The sequence below is a fragment of the Corylus avellana genome, chromosome ca2 (genome assembly GCF_901000735.1).
Source record: "Corylus avellana chromosome ca2, CavTom2PMs-1.0".
In the NCBI taxonomy this organism is placed as follows: Eukaryota; Viridiplantae; Streptophyta; class Magnoliopsida; order Fagales; family Betulaceae; genus Corylus; species Corylus avellana.
In genome coordinates this window covers 31168686-31192101 of record NC_081542.1, presented here as the reverse complement: position 1 = coordinate 31192101, position 23416 = coordinate 31168686, and the positions used below count along the sequence as shown (strand labels likewise).

The window sequence follows — 23416 nt, the reverse complement described above, 5'->3', positions numbered from 1 at the left end:
CCCTCTCTCTCTCTCTCTCTCTCTCTCTCTGTGTCTGTGTGCTGAAGGTGGCTTACGCGGCCACCCCTTGGCCATCTTGGGTGGTTGCGTGCCACCCCAGATCTGGCTAGGGGTGGCAACCACCCCCACGTGGCCGGCGGAGAGAGGGACGGAGGTTATGTGAGGCAGTGTTGGGGGCGGATGTTGGTGGTGATTCAAATGGCTGTGAGAGAAATAATCCGGTATTTTGCTCACATATACTTTTCTTGCAATTTTTCTTCAATGATGATGTGTCAAAATATGAGTGAGAGTTTTGTGCAACGACCACACAGTTATAAGGATTGATAAACATTGCCACATTAGCCCAATTGTATAAAAATTGAATAACAATTGAGTATTTATAATTATTCACGACCATTTTTGACAAGGCATTATCATGTTTACCTCTTAAGACAAATTACCCTTAATAAATTACTCTTAGAAACTATAAAATAAAATACAAGGGGTGCCCAACCACCTCCATTTGGAATTTTGAGCGTTGGAGTGGATTGAACACCTTTTTTTTTAAATTATTATTTTTTTTAGTTTTACTTTTTATTTTATTTTTTAAAATTATTTCGCAGGGTCTTTTACGTAAAGAGACACCTACATAGTCACATGACTATGATGTGACTATGATGCGCACATGATCACTTTCCATCAATTTTATCGATTTTTTTTTCTTTTTCTTTTTTTTTTCACCAATATATGAGGATTTCATTAATTAAAGATTACGAATATAAAACTCTACAAAAATTATAGCCACATGCCATGAGGTTACAAAGTCATATATACAACAAAAATTCTCAAATGCTATACTTCAATCCTACGCTAACTCATGTATAAATACATTTAAAGAGCAGATCTACTTCGAACAGACTAGATCTAAGACATGAGTAACTAAATTTTTTAACAAAATTTATTTAAATCGGCCGTGAGAGATAACTCCTCATACCTAATTATCTAGCCCGTAAGAAATAACAATCACCTAATTATTCATTCTCACTCATAAGGGTAGATCTAGAGAGAATAAATCTCTTATTAAAAACAAAAAAATACTAACAAACAATCAGCAAGCAGCAGAAGCGGCAAAGGAGGAAATGAAAGGCATAATACAGTGGAAAGTGGAAGGACACATAGTGGAGAGGCCGAAGTTGCTGATCTAGTCGGAGAACACCAACAAAATACATAAAAAAAAATAAAATAAAATAAAATAAAAAATAAAATAAAATTAAAAATTAAAAATTAAAAATTAAAAAATAAAAATAAAATGGGGGCAGGGCAAGGGTAAGAGCGGGGAGTAGAAGGGAAATGAGAGATGAGGAAGGAGCATAACATAGAAGGTTCTTTTTATAATGGAGCAGCAGTTTAAAGTATCAAAATACCATAATTTTTTAAAAAAAAAAAAAAAATTGGAAGTAAAATAAGTACAAAAAATGATGATAATTCTTATGGCTAAAATGTATTTTTCTGTATCACAACTTGCTTGTTGACTAAATCAATTTTTTTTTTTTTTGTTTTTTTTAAAGGTTTGTTGACTTATTCATTTGATGTATCATGCTGATTCATGCATGAATTGAAAGGACAGTTTTACAAATTGAAACGTAATTCAAGTTTCAAATACTTATTTATTTTCCAAAGGAGATCTTTTATCACCAAGTCGTAAGAAAAGAATCTGAATTGTCAACTACTGCTTTCTTTGTGTCTGCGGAAAATAGGATAAGCTAGAAATATCTAACCTTCATTTTTGGACACACTCTTTGACCTTTTTATAGGCGGTGTACTATAATAACCTGAGCCTTGTGGTGTAAATTGGGTATTTTACACCCAATAAGAATTAGGTATCTCAGCTATCTCATAGATCAAACACTCGTTGATAAAGTTATCAAATCTATTGTCTTGATTAATTTTGGAGATTTCGGTGTTGAGAGCTCGGAGGTGAGTGGAAGTTTGATGGTGAGCGGTGGCCATTGAGTTATAATTAATGAAAAAGTTCATAAAATTAATTTGAATTAAACATACTGTGTTTTCATCTTCATTGTATTTAGTGTTTTTTACTTCATATATCAAATTTATATTGAAGGCTCTAAAAATAAGTTTTACTCCATATTTTGATAGAAAGTGCTCTCTATCTAAAATTAAAAGTTCTCAATTCTTTATTTTCACATATTATCCTTCCTTTTATATATATATATATATATATATTAGGGGTAAAAATGCTATTATGGTTAGCAGTTATTAACTAAAACCATTACCCTTAACCACTTAGGTGATTAGTAAAATCCACTAACCGTGTCGGCTAACCGCCTAGACGGTTAACCAGCGGTTAGTGGTTAATAACCCTAATAATCGCTTTTTAAAAGAAAAAATTAAAACAATTATAAAAAAAAAAAAAAAAAAAATTTAAATTAAAATGAGGTTGATTCTATGGTAATACGATAATACTTTACTACATATGACATCGTTTATATATATATATATATATATATATATATATATAAACAATGTAGTTTCATGTATATATATAAGCGGTTAGCGTTTAACGGTTAGCGATTTTTTCTAAACCTAAAACTGCTAACTGCAACCGCATAGGCGGTTAGTGATTTTTCATAACCGCCTTTAACAATGATTAGCATATGGATATTAGTGCGATTAGCAATTAGTGAACCTCGAGGGCCTTTTACCTCTTTAAAAAATCGAAGACCTAAACACAAAAAATAATGGCATTGACCAGAAAGTCACACCTTCTGGAAGCAGTTGCCAAAGTTGGGTCCGTAGCCAATAGTGTGAGATGAGAAATGTCTCAATTACTCTACCACCTCTCAATTGGCTGTGCTGGTCCAACACCATCAAACCAAACCTAATATCAAGTATTTTATATTAAAAAAAAAAAAAATCAAGTATTTTGGTTGACTACATTTGAGATTTCAAAACTTGTAATTTTAAAATAATAATTTAAAAATGTGTTATTTGAAAATATAATTTTTAAAAATAAAGTTAAGTGTTAGAGTATATAATAACAATAAAAATTTTTATGGTGAATGAGGATTGGATTAACCTAACTTAATGAATTTAATTAGGATTAAATTCAAATCTAATATCATTCTAATAAAATCCATTCATTTAATGTAGTCTAATTTAATCCTAATTATTATTATTATTTTTTCACTTAAGGATAATCCAATCCTTATTCATTACAATAAGGATTTCTATCTTTATCATATATTCTCACCTACCTTTAAAATTACATTTTAACTTTTGAAAAACTTAATTATACGAGATTTAAAGCCACATATTTTTTAATCACAATTTTTTTAAAACTATTTATTGAATTTGAATTTCTCTTTTTCACACACTCTCTCGTGTAGTTCATTCTCAATTGTCATCTAAGTTTGCATGAAATCGCAGGCCACCACCGCCGGCCACCACCGAAGATTGCTAGAGTCGACTATCTATATTGGTTGGAGGATGTCAAAAGTCACGGCCTTTTTTTCCGCCATTCTAATGTTCGGTACAATTCAAATAAAAAAAATATTTTAATTTTATAATAAATATTATTTTAACAAACACGTTCTCGTCTATTTTCCGATATAAATTAATGGAAAAGCAATTATGGGCGCTGAGTGGCCCACCCATCCTTCTTCCTTTTTGTCCCCATCAAAACCCATTGAATTTTCCGGTCACACACGGCATCATCTCTCTCTCTCTTGTAGCACGCCAGACCCAAACCCTCGTCTCTCTATAAAAGCCTACAAATACAGAGCATGAAATCTCAAACCATTAAACGAATCCACACTCTTTGACAATGGCTCCTTTACATCTTCTTCTTCTTCTTCTTCTTCAAATATCTGGGTCGTGGGCAGATTCATCAGATTCCGTCTATGATTCCTTTGTCCAATGCTTATCAAAGCAAACAGGGCAACCGGAGGAAGTCTCCAAAATCGTCTATGCCCAAAGCAACGCTTCCTTCACATCTGTGCTACGAGCATACATCAGAAACTCCCGCTTCAACTCCTCCTCCACATCGAAGCCACTCATCATTGTAACCCCAACGCAAGAATCCCATGTGCAGGCCGCCGTGATCTGCTCCAAGAGCATTGGCATGCAGCTCAAAATCCGAAGTGGCGGCCACGACTACGAAGGGATCTCATACATCTCCGATGAGCCGTTTATCATCCTAGATATGTTCAATCTCCGGTCCATCACTGTCGACATTGAGGAACAGAGTGCTTGGGTTGAATCCGGCGCGATACTCGGCGAACTTTATTATAGAATTTGGGAGAAGAGTAAAGTACTCGGCTTCCCGGCGGGGATTTGTCCCACCGTCGGCGTCGGTGGGCATCTGAGCGGTGGAGGGTACGGTAACATTTTGCGAAAACATGGGCTGTCAGTGGATCATGTTATGGACGCCAAGATAGTAACCGCCGACGGTAAAATCCTTGACAAGGATTCAATGGGAGAAGATCTGTTTTGGGCGATTAGGGGAGGAGGCGGAGGAAGCTTTGGAGTTATACTTTCGTACAAAGTTCGGTTGGTTCCGGTGCCGGAAACGGTAACAATTTTCCGGGTTGAAAGGTACTTGGAAGATAATGCGACCGACATTGTTTACAAGTGGCAGCAGGTTGCTCCCACCACAGACGACAACCTTTTCATGAGGATGCTCATACAACCTGTGAGCTCCAAAGTGAAGAAGGGGGAGAGGACTATCAGAGCCTCCATTGTTGCATTGTTTCTCGGAAACGCAGAGGAACTTCTCTCATTGTTGGGGAAGGAATTTCCCGAATTGGGTTTGAAGAAGGAAAACGTAACGGAAATGCGTTGGATTGATTCCGTTGTTTGGTGGGCAAACTACGACATAGGCACTTCCCCAGATGTCCTGCTCGACAGAAATCTTGACTCGGCGAATTTCCTGAAAAGGAAATCGGATTATGTCCAGACCCCAATTTCCATTGATGGGTTGGAATGGCTGTGGAAGAAGATGATCGAGATCGGGAAAACGGGGCTGGTTTTCAATCCTTACGGCGGAAAAATGAGTGAAATCCCCGCTTCTGCTACGCCTTTTCCCCACCGCGCCGGAAATTTGTTCAAAATCCAATATTCTGTGAATTGGGAAGAGGAAGGAGCTGAGGCAGACAAGAACTACACAACTCAGATAAGGAGGCTTTTCAGTTACATGACTCCATTTGTGTCGAAGAACCCAAGAAGTGCATATCTGAACTACAGAGACCTTGACATTGGAACCAATCATTTTGGGAAGAACAGCTTGGAAGAAGGAGAAGTTTATGGGGTCAAGTACTTCAACGACAACTATGATAGGTTGGTGAAGGTTAAATCTGCTGTTGATCCAGAGAATTTCTTCAGGAATGAGCAGAGCATCCCAACTCTTCCAAGTAAGGGTTAGGGAATTCAATCCTTAAACAGATTGCTGTATTTTTATTTCTATTTTTAGGATAAGGAGATTGCTGTATTATTATTGGTCTTTTTAGCATAATTCAGTTGAAGTTTACTGTTGTTTTTGGGGTAGCTATGTAACGAGAACCGTTACACATTTGACGGTAGAACACATATGCATTCTCAGATTTGCCTATATCTTGTAAGGGGATAGATAAACGACAAGCAAAAAATAAAAACCATACATTTCTATGATGTAATATTATGATATTTGCTTCCTTTCTGTTGTTGTTACCTTATGTGATTATGATGCAATCTCTTTAATTTGGAAAACATAAGAGTACTTTGCGTGATTGATGGGGGTTTGTCTTCATGGATGAGAACACAAAAGTAAAAGTTGCTTTTTTTTTTTTTTTTTTTTCTTTCTCTGTTCTTCTATAGGTCGGATCCTTCCTTGTAAATTCGAATGTCGTTATTACTTTAGAAGAGATTTTTCTTTCTGAATTTTGCTATGATTGCTGCGTTTTCCACGGAAGTTAATGCTGGTAATCTCACGTGCGTCTCTTTCACTTTGGTTAATCATTGAATTGTAGTTGTTTGAATGATTGAATAGTCTTGAGTGGCTTTAATCCTTCCAACACGGCTAAGCAACGACGTCCACAGCCTTTGCTCCAACTTTCTTTAATAGGTTTTGACTTTGTCACATTTGGGACCCCCTATTTTCTCATTTCCGCTTAAGTTGATGCAAGACAAATGATATTATTCACACCTATTTATTACATTCATATTATATTGATTAACGTGACGTGTTTTGAGAGATGAACATGAAAAGGGTGATCAAAACACGAAATATCTGTCGGTATAACATGATTGTGGTAAATAAGTATGAAGAGTACTTAGTGCTTAGTTTGCTTAAAACATACATGTAATGTGCAGCCTTATCCATCTCATTCTCTTCACCATTTTTGTGCGAGAAGGACGAGTGATTTTAGCTAATTACCGGTGAATTTTTACTGTTTATTTTCAGCTTAATGTATGTTTTATTAATTATTGATGGATGGCCGATGATTACAGGAGTCCACTCAGGCGTGAGGGGATGGCCAGCATCAACCCTATCATCAGGCAAACTTGAGAGACTCTTGTCTTATTCACACTTCTTATTCATATTATTGTTTTTCAATTTGAGTTATGACAATTTATTGAGCTTTTAATTAATAACATTGCAGACCGAGAGATATGTGCTGATGTACATACAAAATATGCAAATAACTCCTTTTTTTTTTTTTTTTTTTTCCAAAGCAAAGACAAAATAAAGAGAAGGGTTACAAAGGATGATCATTCCGCTATTAATCCTAATAGATGAGAAAATAAGGGATGAACTGTTAATGCTTTCAAATACAAGGTTAGTAGCGGGATCACTTAGCGAAACGGTGCTCATAGAATTTTGAACTTCTTAAAACTTCTACAGCATTCCAAGCTTTAAAATGCTAAGTTTCAAATGAATGTTAGAGATACTAGGAGCAAAAGACCAGTATGAGAGAAAAGATGGCAGGTTGATAGCCATAATAACAACTAAAGAGTCACCTTCAAGCATCAAATTAGAGCAGCCAAATGAAAGTGCCAGATCAACACCTGCAAGAGCTGCTGTAACTTCACCTTGGTTAACATCCAAAGAGGGTATGTTTTTTTTGTGAAAGCCAGAAGAGAACAGCAGCCGTGACAGCAAAATCTTTTTTGGTGGCCACATCAAAGTCCAATGTTAGTGTGCCAGGCTGCAGGGGGAGGTTGCCAAAAAGACTTGCCAAAAGATGAAGGGCTGTTTGGCAAAGGCCCTGGGCCTATTTAGCAAAAGGCCTTGGGCTTTTACACCGTAGCAAAATTAATGATTATGCAAAAAAATAAAAAAATAAAAAATTTGTTTTATTGTAATCTTATTTTTTTTATTTGAATAGAATTAACAAATGATTGACATGACATAAACAGTAGTAATATTAGAAAGTTGAATTTTTTTAAAAAAATAATATTGGGCAATTAAAGTCTTTTGCCAAACAAACCCGAGACTTCTTAAGCTAGGAGATGAGACCTGGTAGTCTTCAAGGTTGTGGAGATGACTTGCTCTTCATGGAGATATTCAAAGGACCTCTGTGCCTGAGCGTGGACTGCCTAGATGTGCTATTGTACTATAAATAACGTTTAATTCGAATCACTGTATAATCTTTTTTTAATTTTTTTTTAATTTTTAATTTTTTTTCTCTTTTAATTTTTTGAAGCAAAAAGATATTTATGGAGAAGGCAAAGATATCGCCTAAACACATTGATAGTATTCGATTCATAAGGAGCTGAAATGGAATGAATATGGTGGCAAACAAGGGCTAGTGATGGTGGTAGACAATGGCCGGTGACAACTCAGCCGACATCAAAAGCCAAGATCTTTTGCAGTCCTTAAAGATAAGAGTAATGCTATAAGTTTTCTTGGAGTCCTCCTAGAGTCATCCCAAATATGATGTGGTTTTTAAAATCACCAATAGATCAAAGTTTAATACATCATATCTCAAATTTAACAGTAATTTTAAAAGCCACATCACATTTGGGAGAACCCTAAGATGACTCTAGAAGAACTTATAACATTACTCTAAAGATAGTGCTATAAGCGTTTGAAGAAAATCCGGTGCGTCCATCTTGTTATTTTTTTTTGGTTCAATGATTATGTGTGTCTTTTAATGGAATGCAGAGAAGGATGGGTTTGTGCCCCTTCCGCATAGAAGTCATTCTCGTTTGTAAAAGCATTTTGGCTTAAAAGAGACTTTCATTCATAATAGATTTCAACTCACTAATTCTCTTAGTATTTTCATTTTTCATTTTTCATTTTTCATTTTTTTTTTGGAATTATATGAGAATATCAATATAAAAATTTAGGTTAACACAGTTTTGTTAAATTACCAATTGTCCCAAAAGCTTAAGCTAATAAATAGAAGTAAATTTAATTACTTAATCATTGCTAGTGAAAAAATACTATTCAAAACTGAAATATGGAGCATGTATTCATTAAATAATTTGCCAATTGTATACCCACTTCCAGTATTAATTAGCTAGGTTCGTTAAGCATATTCCTCTCACTTAACACTGGGTTTGCTAGTCGTATTCCCTTTCCTAGCACTGGGTTATTGAGTGTATTACCCCTGCTTAAGACTGGGTCGAAACAAAATATGTTTCCATACATTACTTTATTCCTTGTAAAATTGGTGTTCCTATTCCATTTGTTAGAAAACTTAGTTTTCCAACACTAGTCTTTCCATTTCTATAAGCCCCTTCATGCATGGGTGGAACTAGAATATTTAGTTTGGGGTGGGCAAAATTTTTTTAAAAAAATCTTTGAGGAGCAAAAGTTAATTTTTAAAGGTATTTTAATTTTTTTTTGGGGACCACCCCTTGGCTTGGTGGGCTTGGGGTGGGGTATTTTCCGCCCTGAATTTCATGTCTTTCAAATCATTTTATTTCAAATTATTTACTTATAAATCATGTAAAACACAGTGATATGATACTACAACTAAACGTACTTAATTTACATGGCTTGTAATCACGAGTAAAATATGCATGTATATTATGGCATATTTAAACACATTTTACTATTGGTCTAAAGTGTTTTACTATATATATTTTTTTTCTAATTAAAAAAAAACAGGTGAGGGAGATCAATTATAACTATTCTATCTGGATGTGACTATAGTAATACCTACTCGCTGGGAGCCGTACAAAATGGGCTTAGACTATGGGAACCACATGTGCTTCCTCAAATTCGACTAAGCCATAATTTGACCCAGCCCCATCAGGACATTAGTAGGACTTAAAGTAGCTAATACTAATAGGAGTATAGGATTGAGAATTGTAATTTTGGAAGTTGAACTCTCACCCTAGTACATGTTCATCTACTTTTGAGATTTCCTTAAAAGCCTGAACGGAACACCAACTTGAAAAACTTTGAGAAGGTTTCTTCAAAGTTGATAAATTTACAAGTACAATGTAGTTGTATATATACTAGAACTTGACCTAATGCAGAACAGAATAAAAAATATTACAAGGGATTCTATACACTAAACAAATCTACTAGCATATTTCCTTGTTGTCCAAGTTATTGCCTAATTGTGCAACTTGCCCTCTAGAACATATTAGATCACAGGCTGTATCCTTGAGGAAATCTTCTCTGCGTGCTATCATAGGTGGAGACAATGCTATCATAGGTGGATGCCAGGAATCTTTCCATATTGGTTTAGATTTATTGCAGCTGCGGGATTGACTTGTACTCTCACCCTAGTACATGTTCATCTACTTTTGAGATTTCCTTAAAAGCCTGAACGGAACACCAACTTGAAAAACTTTGAGAAGGTTTCTTCAAAGTTGATAAATTTACAAGTACAATGTAGTTGTATATATACTAGAACTTGACCTAATGCAGAACAGAATAAAAAATATTACAAGGGATTCTATACACTAAACAAATCTACTAGCATATTTCCTTGTTGTCCAAGTTATTGCCTAATTGTGCAACTTGCCCTCTAGAACATATTAGATCACAGGCTGTATCCTTGAGGAAATCTTCTCTGCGTGCTATCATAGGTGGAGACAATGCTATCATAGGTGGATGCCAGGAATCTTTCCATATTGGTTTAGATTTATTGCAGCTGCGGGATTGACTTGTACTCTCACCCTAGTACATGTTCATCTACTTTTGAGATTTCCTTAAAAGCCTGAACGGAACACCAACTTGAAAAACTTTGAGAAGGTTTCTTCAAAGTTGATAAATTTACAAGTACAATGTAGTTGTATATATACTAGAACTTGACCTAATGCAGAACAGAATAAAAAATATTACAAGGGATTCTATACACTAAACAAATCTACTAGCATATTTCCTTGTTGTCCAAGTTATTGCCTAATTGTGCAACTTGCCCTCTAGAACATATTAGATCACAGGCTGTATCCTTGAGGAAATCTTCTCTGCGTGCTATCATAGGTGGAGACAATGCTATCATAGGTGGATGCCAGGAATCTTTCCATATTGGTTCAGATTTATTGCAGCTGCGGGATTGACTTGTGCTCGATCGCATTAGGCCTGCGCTCGAGCGCAATCAGATTTTATTCTTGACTTTCTTCTCTGTGAGTGCGCTCGAGCGCACTCGACCTGCACTCAAGCTCTTGATAGCTTGATGTACTTTAACACCGCCCCCTCCCTCCCCTCCCCCACAAGTTGATGGGGGGAGGAACCACCAACAACTTGGACTTTAGAGCTAGAAATTGAGTTGATGGCAATCCTTTGGTGAACAAGTCAACTACCTAATCATAGGTGGAGATAAATTTAATTAAAATATCTCAGTTAAGCACCTTCTCCCTCACAAAATGATAGTCCACCTCTATGTGTTTAGTTCTAGCGTGGAAAACAGAATTAGATGCCAAGGCTAAGGCACCGTTGTTATCACACCACAGAACTGGTGGCATAGCTAGATGAACCTTGATTTCTTTGAGCAACATTCGAATCCAGAATAGTTCTGCAGTAGTGATAGAGAGAGACCTATACTCTGCTTCAGTGCTGGATCTTGAGACTACATCTTGTTTCTTGACACTCCATGCAACACTCCATGCAATTAGACAATCTCCTAAGAACACTACAAACCCTGTGGTGGACCTACGGTCATCGGGACATCCTACCCAATTTGAATCACAAAATGCATTTAGTTGAAGATTGCTCTTGGTGAAATGAAGGCCATGGTTAGTGGTGCCATTGAGGTACCTTAGCACTCTCTTTGTTGCAATCCAATGAGTAGATGAGGGGGCATGCATGTGCTGACATAATTGGTTAACTGAGTAGGCAATTTCTGGCCGTGTGAGTGTGCAGTACTGTAGAGCTCCCACAACCTTTCTATAAGTGGTGGGATCTGTCAAGGTTTTCCCATCAAACCTTGTTAGTTTGGAGCTAGAGGTGCAAGGGGTATTGGATGGTTTAGAGTCAGCCATATGTGTCTTGTGCGGCAATTCTGAGATGTATTTGGTCTGACAAACATGAATTTGAGAGGTATCTCGAGTGACCTGGATGCCTAGGAAGAAGCTCAATGGTCCTAGGTCTTTGAGAGGAAATTCTCTCTGCAGCTAAGCAATGATACCATGAATAACTGAAGAATGTGTCCTGTGATGAGAATATCATCCATAGACGCCAGCATATAGATCTGAATGTATCCTTGAAGATAGATAAAGAGTTAGGCGTCAACTAGAGAACCCTTGAACCAACTCAAAAAGAAATGTAGATAATCTGTTCAACCATGCTCTGGGAGCTTGTTTTAAGCCATAGATAGCTTTGTGGAGCTCACAGACCATGTTAGGATGAGCCTTGTCAATGAAACCATGAGGCTGCTCCATGTAAACTTCTTCAGTCAAGTACCTCTGCAAAAATGCATTTGAAACATCAAGCTGTTTAATTATCCAATCAAAATTAACAGCTGGAGCAAGGATGACTCGAATAGTGGATGGTTTGATAACTTGACTGAATGTCTCAGTGTAGTCCACCCCACTCCTGTGATCAAACCCTTTAGCCACCAGCCTTGCTTTATGTCTCTCCACACTCTCATCAGCTTTTCTTTTGATTTTGAAAACCCACTGATTTCTGATAACATTTTGGTGAGAGGGTCTAGGGCATAGAGTCCAAGTGTAATTGGACTGCAGGGTATCATATTCTTGTTGCATAGCCTCCATCCATCTAGAGTCAGTTACAGCCTGGCGATACGACACTGGTTCCAAATCAAGCAAATTGGTGTCCAAGTTATTGCCTAATTGTGCAACTTGCCCTTTAGAACATATTAGATCACAGGTTGTATCCTTGAGGAAATCTTCTCTGCGTGCTATCATATATATACTAGAGAACAGAATCAAAAATATTACAAGGGATTTTATACACTAAACAAATCTACTAGCATCTTTCCTTGTTGTCCAAGTTATTGCCTCATTGTGCAACTTGCCCTCTAGAACATATTAGATCACAAGCTGTATCCTTGAGGAAATCTTCTCTGCGTGCTATCATAGGTGGAGACAGTGCTATCATAGGTGGATGCTAGGAATCTTTCCATATTTGTTCAGATTTACTGCAGCTGCAGGATTGACTTGCACTCGATCGCATTAGGCCTACGCTCGAGCGCAGTTGGACTTGATTCTCAACTTTCTTCTCTATTAGTACGCTCGATGCTGCGCTCGAATGCACTCGACCTGCACTCAAGCTCTTGATAGCTTGATGTACTTTAACACAACCGAGCTTCCCAAGCGGCCTATTTTATAGCAACACCTCATTCGAATGAGATCCAAACGACTACATCGATCAAGACCTTATGGTCATAGGCTCATCCGGAAGGCCACTAGCACCTTTCAAAATTGATAAGTTCATTTCAACTTATTGTTTTGGATATTGCAATATTGTAGCAAATTGATATTGGTGATTGACTAGATAATATATATATATATATATATATATATATATATATATATATATACACACACACAATATCTAATACCTTCATCAAGTCTCTATCTACAATGCAACACTAAATTACTGATTAACAAATACTATCATGCCTATTGGAGACAACATAATATTAAAATTAACATTAATAACAGTGATTCATTGCCCTAGCTTATAAGATAATATCAAAATCCCAAGTCTGTGGACGAAATGGTAGAAGAAGAATGAAACTTCGTGTTTGGTTGTTTGAAAGAGAAGAGCAGCGAAGAAGGCGTTTGGTTTTCACCGTCGGGAAGATCGGGGAAGAAGGCGTCGTTTTCACCAGGTCTATATCTAGGTCTAGTTTTAGGGTTTACATATGCATTTGGTTTTCATTGGGTTGTTTGGAGAGGGGAATATATGGGAAAAAGAAGATTAATGATATGTTTAATACGTATAATAACTATTCCATTAGGAAAATGAATAGTATTTATTAAGAATGTGAGAATGAAAAAATAGGTACGAAGTAGTTGTTTCGTGTATCAAAAACGCTTATTTATTGTTAATCGGATTGATGTCGTTTTAAGCATTCAAAGATTTTATAGGAATTGTTAATATTGTCATGATTATTTTAGACATTTATACTCTAAGGAAATGACAATTATACCCTTGGCATTTAGGATTGACGGTTTTATTTGACATAGGGGACACATTAACAATTTTTTGATAATTTAGGGAGACATCGTGATAATTAAAAATTTGGGAGAAACATTGTCAATCTTGTAATAGGTAAAAAGAAAAAAAATGTAGACTTTTACCCTATATGTTATTCATAACAATTTAAGATTATAGGGATTTGATTTCGAATGTACATTTATCATCATCAATATATGGTCATTTTTGTTTTGAAGTTTGTATGGTTGATGTTATATTGATATATATCAATATCAGTTACTTGGATGACTGTTTTTTTTTTTTTTTTTCCCTAATGCTTGGATGAGATAGTTACTCAGTTTTTATGTCTTTATTAGGGGTGTAAGCGAGCTAATACAACTCGACAGCTCGCTCGGTTAAGCTCGACCCGAACTCGAGCTCGACATGTACAAACTCGCTCGTTACTGTTGAAACCCGCTCAATTAGTTAGTGATACATACCCGGCTCGCTCGATCAAACTCGACGAGGACTCGTGAGCTCGACTCATTTAAGACTCAAACCGGCTCATTAGCATGACTCGTTAGCTCGTTCATATATATATATATATATATATATATATATATATATAATATGTTATATGAATTATTTAATATTCATGAGTATGTATTAGTTGACATACTAACTAGTTAGTTCATAAATTAACATATTATCTAGTTAATTAATATATATATTAAGCAAATATAATTAAGTACATGTTACTCAATACTTCTATGTATATTACTTATTTTATTATACATGTGTGTTATATATTAGTATTAACATACTAACTAGTAACTAGTTAATTAATAAACTAACATATTAACTAAGTTAATATATATTAAATTACTAACTTAGTATAATTAACTATAGGTTATTTTGACAAACAAGAAAATTATATGTTACTTAATATTTGTATGAGTATTATATATATGAATATATAATATACATACTTGTTAGTTAATATATACTAACTTAGTATTACTATTAAGTTAAGTGTTAGATCACATGATCTAAAGATGATGTGAATTTTAATTAGAAAAAAAAAAAGATTATGTGAATTATTATATGATATGATCATATATATCAAAAATTAAGTGATTAATATTAGAATCAACAATGTGTTTGTTTAGAGATATATGCTCTTGTTATGTTTAGAGTATTATGCTCTAGATATCATTATAATTTAGATGTTATATCATATGAATTATCATCCGAATTTAGTCACATTTTCATATGGTCTACTATTATAATTTATATGATTATATCAAATGATTAATTGATGATTAAATCATATGACTATATAATAACAAAACATACATATATAATATGACATAAGCCATAAGTATAAAAACTCATACTAATACAACAATTAAGTACCTCAAGACTTAATAACTAGTTAGTTAATAAACTAACATATTAACTAAGTTAATATATATTAAATTACTAACTTAGTATAATTAACTATAGGTTATTTTGACAAAAAAAATTATATGTTACTTAATATTTGTATGTGTATTATATATATATATATATATATATATGAATATATAATATGCATACTTGTTAGTTAATATAAATTAACTTAGTATTACTAAGTAAGTTAACTATTTTCAAAAAAACAAAAACAAAAACAAAGACAAAATAAGTTAATCAAAACAAGTTACATAAATAGTAACTAAATACTAAATACTAAATACTAAATATAGTTAGTGTTAGATCACATGATCTAAAGATTATGCGAATTGTAATTAGAAGAAAAACTAAGATTATGTGAATTGTTAGATTATATGATCATACATATCACAAATTAAGTGATTAATATTATAATCAACAATGTGTTTGCTTAGAGCTATATGCTGTTGTTATGTTTGGAGTGTTATGCTCTAAATATCTATTTTTTGATGAATGAAGATTACAATGTTTATCAAAAAAAAAAAAAAAATTGTTTGTTATGATCACAAATTAAGTATTATCATTATAATTTAAATTTTATATCATATGAATTATCATTCGAATTTAGTCACATTAATTATCATATGGTCTAATATTTTGCCATATGAACATATAATTACTAGTTAAGTAACTTAGTAAGCATAGTTAAAGATTTATGGTGTAAGTTTCATAATATTTAAGTATTAATGTATTATCACTATAATTTATAGCATTAAACGCATTGCAAGATTATGTTACTGCTTGTAATTGACCCATTATAAGATTATTCTTGCAGTTGTTTCTTCTAGAGTTTCCACTTGATTTTCATGTTGAATATCTCCAAAATAATTTGAATTAATTAAATTAAAGGGGTATTCAGGAATTAATCTTGAATAGAATAATAAAATAGTAATAATAAGTACTAGTGTCATAAATAATTATTTGTAATAGTAAATTGTAGTTAAACTAAATAAGGGGTTAAATATTAATTAACAAACGATGGAAATAAAATAAGGTGGGGGCAGTAGTGTAGTTTAAAAAAGTGAGGTTTGAATTAAAAAGAAAATCTACATACTACCACGTGTGTGGCTTTGATTGGCTATATGGGGATATCTTATCCCCTTAGCCTTAGCAAAAGAAAACAAAAAAAAAAAAAGGGACCAAGCCCTTGCTTTTGGTAAAACACGTAGCCCTTTCTTTTCTTCCCTTTTTCTCTTCTTCTTCCCCTTCTTCCTCCCACGCTGTTGTCACCGCTCCCCTGCATTTTGCTTTACATCAGAGAGAGAGAAGGAAAGAGCGAGAACACTGTGTGCGGTTAAGATGGTGGCGATTTTGGGGCTTAGTCGACGGAGTGGCTCAAGAAAGGTGAGAAGTTGGCGAGCCGAGCCGAGTGCTCGATAAGACACTCAGCTCGCCTAGAAGACGAGCTCGAGCTCGATCTCGCACAAGATTTTTCTCTTGGCGAGTCGAGCCGAGTCCACCATTTACGGCTCGTCATGAGCTTGAGCTTGTAAACAGTACATACGAGGCGATCTTGAACACCTCCTACTCGCCCGAGCTCGACTCGATTACAACCCTTGTCTTTATCGTCAATAGGAGGCAATACCAGCAAACAAAATTAAAAAACAAAGAGAAATGTTTGAGTACTAAACCTTTTATGAGTACTAAACTAAAAGGTGTATATCAATATGATAAGGAGCTTATTCATTGATATTTGTATTATTTTTTTTCTTAATTGTTTTTACCATTTTCGATGAATAAGTTCTACATTATTTTAGTAGTTATTTTTTGATAAATAATTTAATACTCTAGCATTATCTTTAGATTTTCAAGAATGAATGCCTCCTTGATGTGGAAAATTTCGAATTCCATGTAGTTGTTAAATTTATCACTAAGATGACAGCGAAACCTTGAGTTATTTTCAGAAGGGCAGCGGTGTAGGGCTACAAGTTAATTGAGTGAATTTGGAGCTTCGAGGATTACGGCAATTATTTGCCCAAATTGTTAGTAAATTAGACAAAGAATGTGAGAAAATCCATATAAAATTCATTCATTCAAACAAATTTTGGGATTGTGTGACTACTTATACGGATAATTGACTTGTATAAGAAACCTCTCACGTTATTTACCTAAATTGCTAACGGTAGAGAATTGGAGCGGATCTTGTCCCAATTTCCGACCCCTAAATCTATGACAATAAACAGGGGAATCAGGGGATGGTCTGGAGCGGGTTTCATAATATCCAATAAAATGTTAGGACTTCCCGAACGACCAACATTGAGATAACCTCTGCGTTCCTTTCCTTGTCCCCTAAATAACCATTGAACTAGTCAAAACTTGGGGTGTTTGGTACCCAAGAAAAACTCTCCCAAAAAAAGAAAAAGGACACGAAAAGGGTAAGAAAAATAGCCGTTCTCCGTAGTTAATGGACTGCACACCGAACCGAACCTAAACCAATTGTCTTTATATAAACCCCATGGAGAGAACAAACTTGAAAACACAGCAGTGAGAAAAGCACCTCTCTTGATAAATCCTTTTGTATCTTGCTGTCATGATTCCTCTGTTTATTCTTCTTCTTCTTCAAATCTCTGCTTCATCGGCAGCCTCTGTTTCAGTCCATGACACCTTTCTTCAATGCCTGTCAAAGCAAAGCAACCAGCCAGCCCAAGTATCTAAGCTAGTCTATGCTCAAGGCAACCCTTCCTACTCATCTGTGCTGCGCGCCTACATCAGAAATGCCCGCTTCAACACCTCCTCCACGCCGAAACCCGTCATCATTGTAACCCCAACGGATGAAACCCACGTCCAAGCCGCCGTGATTTGCGCCAAGAACATCGGAATGCAGCTCAAAATCCGAAGCGGTGGCCACGACTACGAAGGCGTGTCGTACATCTCCGACGTGCCGTTTATCATGCTCGACATGTCCAATCTGCGGTCCATCGATGTCAACATTCAAGAACAATCTGCTTGGGTTTCAGCCGGCGCCACGCTCGGAGAACTTTATTATGGAATCTGGGAGAAAAGCAAAGTACTTGGCTTCCCCGGCGGCGTTTGCCCCACCGTCGGTGTCGGCGGGCACCTCGGCGGCGGCGGGTACGGTAACATGCTGCGTAAACATGGGTTAACGGTGGATCATGTTCTGGACGCGAAGATAGTCAATGCTAACGGTAAAATTCTCGACAAGAATTCAATGGGGGAAGATCTTTTCTGGGCCATTAGAGGAGGAGGAGCAGCCAGCTTCGGAGTCGTAATTGCGTACAAAATTGCGTTGGTTCCGGTGCCGGAAACGGTAACGGTTTTCCGGGTGGAAAAGTACTTGGAAGAGAACGCGACCGACATTGTTTACAAGTGGCAGCATGTGGCTCCCACCATAGACGAAAACCTTTTCATGAGGATGCTCGTTCAACCTTCGAGCTCGAAAACGAAGAAGGGTGAGAAAACCATCAGAATCACAATCATCGCGCAGTTTCTCGGAAACGCCGACCAACTAATTACCTTGCTGAACAAGGAATTTCCTGAATTGGGTGTGAAGAAAGGAGATGTCTTGGAAAAAGATTGGATTGGCTCTGTTCTTTGGTGGGGAATCAAGGACAACAACACAACACCCAATTCGCTGCTCGACCGACATCCCGACACGGCAGATTTCACGAGGAGGAAGTCAGATTATGTGCAGCAACCAATTTCCAAAGATGGGTTGGAATTTATATGGAAGAGGATGATTGAGCTTGGGAAAACAGGCTTGGTTTTCAATCCATATGGTGGGAAAATGAGCCAAATCCCTGCTTCTGCGACGCCATTTCCACACCGAGCCGGAAATTTGTTCAAGGTTCAGTACTCCGTGAATTGGGAAGAACCAGGATATGAGTTAGACAAGAACTACACAACCCAGATAAGGAAGCTTCACGATTACTTGACTCCATTTGTGTCCAAGAATCCAAGAAGTGCATTTCTGAACTACAGAGACCTGGATATTGGCATCAATCACCAAGGGAAGAACAGCTATGCAGAAGGACAGGTTTATGGGGCAAAGTACTTCAATGCCAACTTTGATAGGTTGGTGAAGGTTAAGACTGCTGTTGATCCAGACAATTTCTTCAGGAATCAGCAGAGCATCCCAACTCTTCCTAAGAAGGCATAGGGAAGGGGAGTTTAATCGTCATGCAGAGAATATTGTTGTGTGATTGGTGTTTTTAGCACAATTCAGCTGAAATTGTATTCGGTTGTTTTGTGGCAATATTTGTTAGTTTAGTGAAATTATGAAATGTTTCTTTGTAATAATCTTTATCATATTTGAATTATTTGTTTCTTCACTCTTTTCCTAATTATGAGCCATGATTGAAAAAAACCAAACAAAAAAAAACCAAAAAAAAAAAAAAAAAAAAAGGGTAAAAAACAACTGATTTTCTTTATGATTTTTTCTTAATATTTTGGAAATTGGTAAACTAATGTTCTACATAGTTACTTTTAAAATTACCGTTGTAACGTGCAATCCAAACCACGAATAAATCAACACGTGAAAATAAAACATAATCAAATGGAAGTATAAACCACTTATTTGCCTTGGAATTGGATGATTAGAGGATTTAGGATGATGGGTTGGTTTGAGTTTGCTTTCTTGTTTTGCTTATCCTGCTAACTAGACTTTCCCTTAAGTAGTTAAGGCTTCTGGTGGTTATAAATTTTTTTCACCAAATTGGTGAGAAGTTCCTTTTGAGTTTTGACACTTTTCATCAAATTAACTCATCAAAAATATAGCTTTGTGGGCCTACTAAATATGCTGTACTCTTAAAATACTTCTTTTATGAAGGAAGTTGCTCAGAAACTGTAGGAAAAATTTAGCTAGTGCTGACAGGATTTGACAAGAGAAACCATTAACCTTGATTCGACTTAGATTCGAGACAACTGTATGGTTTAAGGCTCTTTAAGCTATTGGCTGATGTATACGAGTTTTAAAGCCTAGTACACAGTGGTGGAAATAGGCCTGGCCCGTTTGGTGACTCTTTTTTTTTTTTTTTCACGTTAACAAATAATTTTTTTTATTATTACAAAGAAAAAAAAATTAAAATTTCTTTCCTTATTTATTTCCAATTTTGCTTCAATGAGTTGGGGGGAGGGGGGCAGGAATTGAGGATGTGTCATTTAGGAAAGACCAAAAGGGTTTAATTAAGGTGACCGCCCCAATAAATTCACTTACTTGGGGACTTCTTACTTCAGCTGCTCCAATAATATTCGCTAGTCGAGTCCTATCCAGATGACTCCATGTTTCGCTCTGTTAGAGCATATGTGGGGTTTGTCATGTATTGCTCAAGTGTCGAGAGGATTTGGCTATTGGCCTCCTCTTCTGTTAGTCTCGCACTTGCTTTTGCTCTCTATTAATATTTAATCTTTCTTTTTTTATCGGATGATTGAGTAGATACGAGTGCTCTCTATTTATAGAGAGAAAATGAACAATGAGTTTCATTCCTAAGCAATGGTTTAAATTTATGCAAATTATGGATGCCTAGTTTTGCTTTGTTTTCATTGAAGTATTGAATATGGTGCAATAATGCATTTTGTGTGAAATGTTTCAGAATTAGGATAGTGTGTGGTCTTGATTGTTTTTGGATTAGTGCAATGATGGTCATTTGGTGGAGTGTTCCATGACTTAGCACTTTGGTCTGGAAGGGTTGCACATGGTGTGTTCGTGTGTTTAGTTGGTTTTGTTGTTTGTATAAAGTTTTAAACCTTGTTTAGGGTTTTGTCATTGAATGGCTAAATGGGCAAATTGTTAGGTTTTAGTTTAGCCTTATTCAATGATATTTCTTATATTTCTATTTTGTTTAAAAATTTGGGGAATAGCACTTAGGCTTTCAAGTGTTGTTGAAGAACTTTCTGTTTTCCCTTCACGAACCCCGTTAGAACGGGACATGTAGCAGAATTGTGTGAAGAGCCTATTGTTTCCTTGCTAGGAGGTCCGTCAGGACAAGACATGTAGCAAGGAGTTACTGTTTCCTTGTCAGTAGTGCTGTCAGGACGAGATATGTAAAGGGGAGAGTTACTGTCTTCTCATCAAGAATTGCGTCAAGATGGGACATGTAACGGGAAGTTACTGTTTTCTCGTCAGGAGTTGCATTAGGACTGGGATGTACCAGGATTAAAGCTGAAGCTACTGTTTCCTTGTCAGGTCGGGACATAAAATGGGACCAATGTTGGGCTCCCTGTCGTCAGGACGGGGCATGTGACAAATAGGTGACATTTGTTCTTCTCATCATAACAAAACTGCTTTCTCGTTAGGGTGTGGAATTCTCAGATCTATGATTTTGTTCACCCCGTCTTAATGAGAAATGTATCCCGTTAGGACAGGAAGAGTAAAAAGCTTTTCCTATAAAAGGATTTTCCTGTTACTGTTCACTGTAGACTTTTTGGAAAATATTTTATCTATGAAAGTCTCAATAGTTCTCTACGAGCGTTGTGTCTCGTCGAGAGTTATTTATTCAAGAAAGGACGTGATAAAGTTTTGGGCTGTCATTTGTTCTTGTTTGGCGTGTTACCTGTTCATTTACCTACAAGAATATTGTTGCATTGGTTACTTGAAGAAAGAAGTTTACCCAAGGGTAGATGAGGAAATGCACTTCGTGAAGTTGGTTAGGATGGAGACAAGCTGGAAAGTTTGTTGTTCTTACTAAGTTTAGAAGTCCTCAAGGTTGTGAGTATTGTCTAATCTGTAACTCTGAATCTTCATACAGTGATTTCCCGGATTTGCTGCCCTAGAGTAGTTTTTATATTTAATGAGTTCAAAGGGTTTTACACTTCGTAAACAAACTTTTTGTTGTGTTTGTGGTGTTCTTTTAATTTTTGTTATATGGCTTAGTTCCATGCTTTGTTTATTTGGCTATTAGAAGTAGAACTCGATCCTATTAATCTTTCAATAACATAGTAATGTTATTGCTCTACAATATTTTTCTTCTTCGTTTTCTCCTTACCCTCTCTTTTTCTCATTTTTTTTTTACTTATTCCTTTTGTTTTTTCTTTTTAGAAATTTCACTTTAAACCTCTAAACTACCACGCATTTTGCGAAGACCCCACTAAATTTTAAAAGCTCTCAATTTAACCTCATAAACTTTCAATTTGATTCAATTTACCCCCTCCGTCAAATTCAACTATTAACCCTAACGGAAATTACTTAAAAGACCAAATTACCCATCACATATGGTTTTTTAATTTGAAAATTAAGGGTAAATTTGGAATTTTATAAAAAAAAATTAGGAGAATAAAAGTCATTTTATCACTTTTAATAATTTTATACTCGAAAAAGTGGATACATTGCATTAAATTGAAAGTTCAAAAGTGAAATTGAGATTTTTTGAAATTTATGGGGGTATTTTCAAAATGCATGATAGTTTTCAGGGAGTCTTAAGTGAAGTTTCAATTTTCTTTCTTTTTTTCTTTAAATTAATTTAATCTCTTCGTACTCTACAATATTTGATGTAACACTATAAAAAAAAGCCTAATTAATAACGTTTGAAATATGGATGTCTTTGAAAAACGTTACTAATTTGAGCTTTACTGATCAAACGTCCCAATTCACGCATGAATAAGGACATGTGAATAGTATTACTGTTTACACATCCATATTCATGCATAAATAGAGATGTTTTAACAGTAACATTATTCACGCGTTAATGGTTTGTAGTTTCCCACCACTGAATTATTTGTCTAGAATTGATTGTCCACTGAGTTGATGATATGATGCATTGCAGCCCACCATTCCACCAATATGTGATTCAAGTGCTTCAGTTAAATTTTTTAACAGCCGTTAAGGACACTCAAAACGCATTATTTTACCTGATTAAAATATTAATTTTTTTTATTAATTTAATTTAAAAAATTAAATCTAAAAAATAACAAAGAAAATAAAAAAAATTGAAGGATCACCCCCCAACCCCTATGGGGTGGCCCGCAAACCCCCAATGGGATGGCCGCCAGCCACCCCATGGGTGGAGGAGTGGCCTGGGGCCACCCCATGGGTGGAGGGGGGCCACGAACCACTTCACACCACCCATTGGGTGGCTCGAGCCACCCCATGGGCGGTTTGGGATGTCCCGCAGGCCACCCCAAAGGGGTTGGGTGTTGGCTAGGGGTGGCAGCACCACCCCTGGCCACCCTTCAATTTTTTTAATTTTTTTTTAAAATTTTTAGATTTAATTTTTAAAATTAAATTTATAAAAGATTAATATTTTAATCAGGTAAAATGGTGTGTTTTGAGTGGCCCTAATGGCTGTTAAAAATTTTGACGGCAAGGATTTTATTGTTATTTCAATTGACCCAATGAGTAAATTTTCAATAAAAAAAAAAAAAAAAAAAACTGAAGGAGTTATAAATTTTGGAGGGTTGATTCAGGGACTTATTATATATATATATATTTTA

General features: G+C 35.7%; 2 protein-coding genes across 2 annotated transcripts; both read left to right on the top strand.

The window, feature by feature from the left end:
- The first annotated feature begins 3659 nt into the window (after positions 1-3659).
- LOC132171811 (berberine bridge enzyme-like 21) lies at positions 3660-6640 on the top strand. The gene is made up of 2 exons (XM_059583215.1): positions 3660-5408; positions 6484-6640. Exons 1-2 carry the CDS (start codon positions 3824-3826, stop codon positions 6618-6620), a joined length of 1722 nt encoding a protein of 573 aa, XP_059439198.1. The 5' UTR covers positions 3660-3823; the 3' UTR covers positions 6621-6640.
- Positions 6641-17524: 10884 nt separating this feature from the next.
- On the top strand, positions 17525-19264 carry LOC132171954 (berberine bridge enzyme-like 21). The gene has a single exon (XM_059583373.1). It carries the CDS (start codon positions 17562-17564, stop codon positions 19146-19148), a length of 1587 nt encoding a protein of 528 aa, XP_059439356.1. The 5' UTR covers positions 17525-17561; the 3' UTR covers positions 19149-19264.
- Positions 19265-23416: the final 4152 nt, after the last annotated feature.

Excerpts from the sequence above, each read along its gene's own strand:
- LOC132171954 (XM_059583373.1), top strand. The coding sequence starts at position 17,562 with ATGATTCCTCTGTTTATTCTTCTTCTTCTTCAAATCTCTGCTTCATCG.
- LOC132171811 (XM_059583215.1), top strand. The coding sequence starts at position 3,824 with ATGGCTCCTTTACATCTTCTTCTTCTTCTTCTTCTTCAAATATCTGGG. Across the intron at positions 5,409-6,483 it reads GAGCATCCCAACTCTTCCAA|GAGTCCACTCAGGCGTGAGG; the intron begins GTAAGGGTTAGG and ends CGATGATTACAG.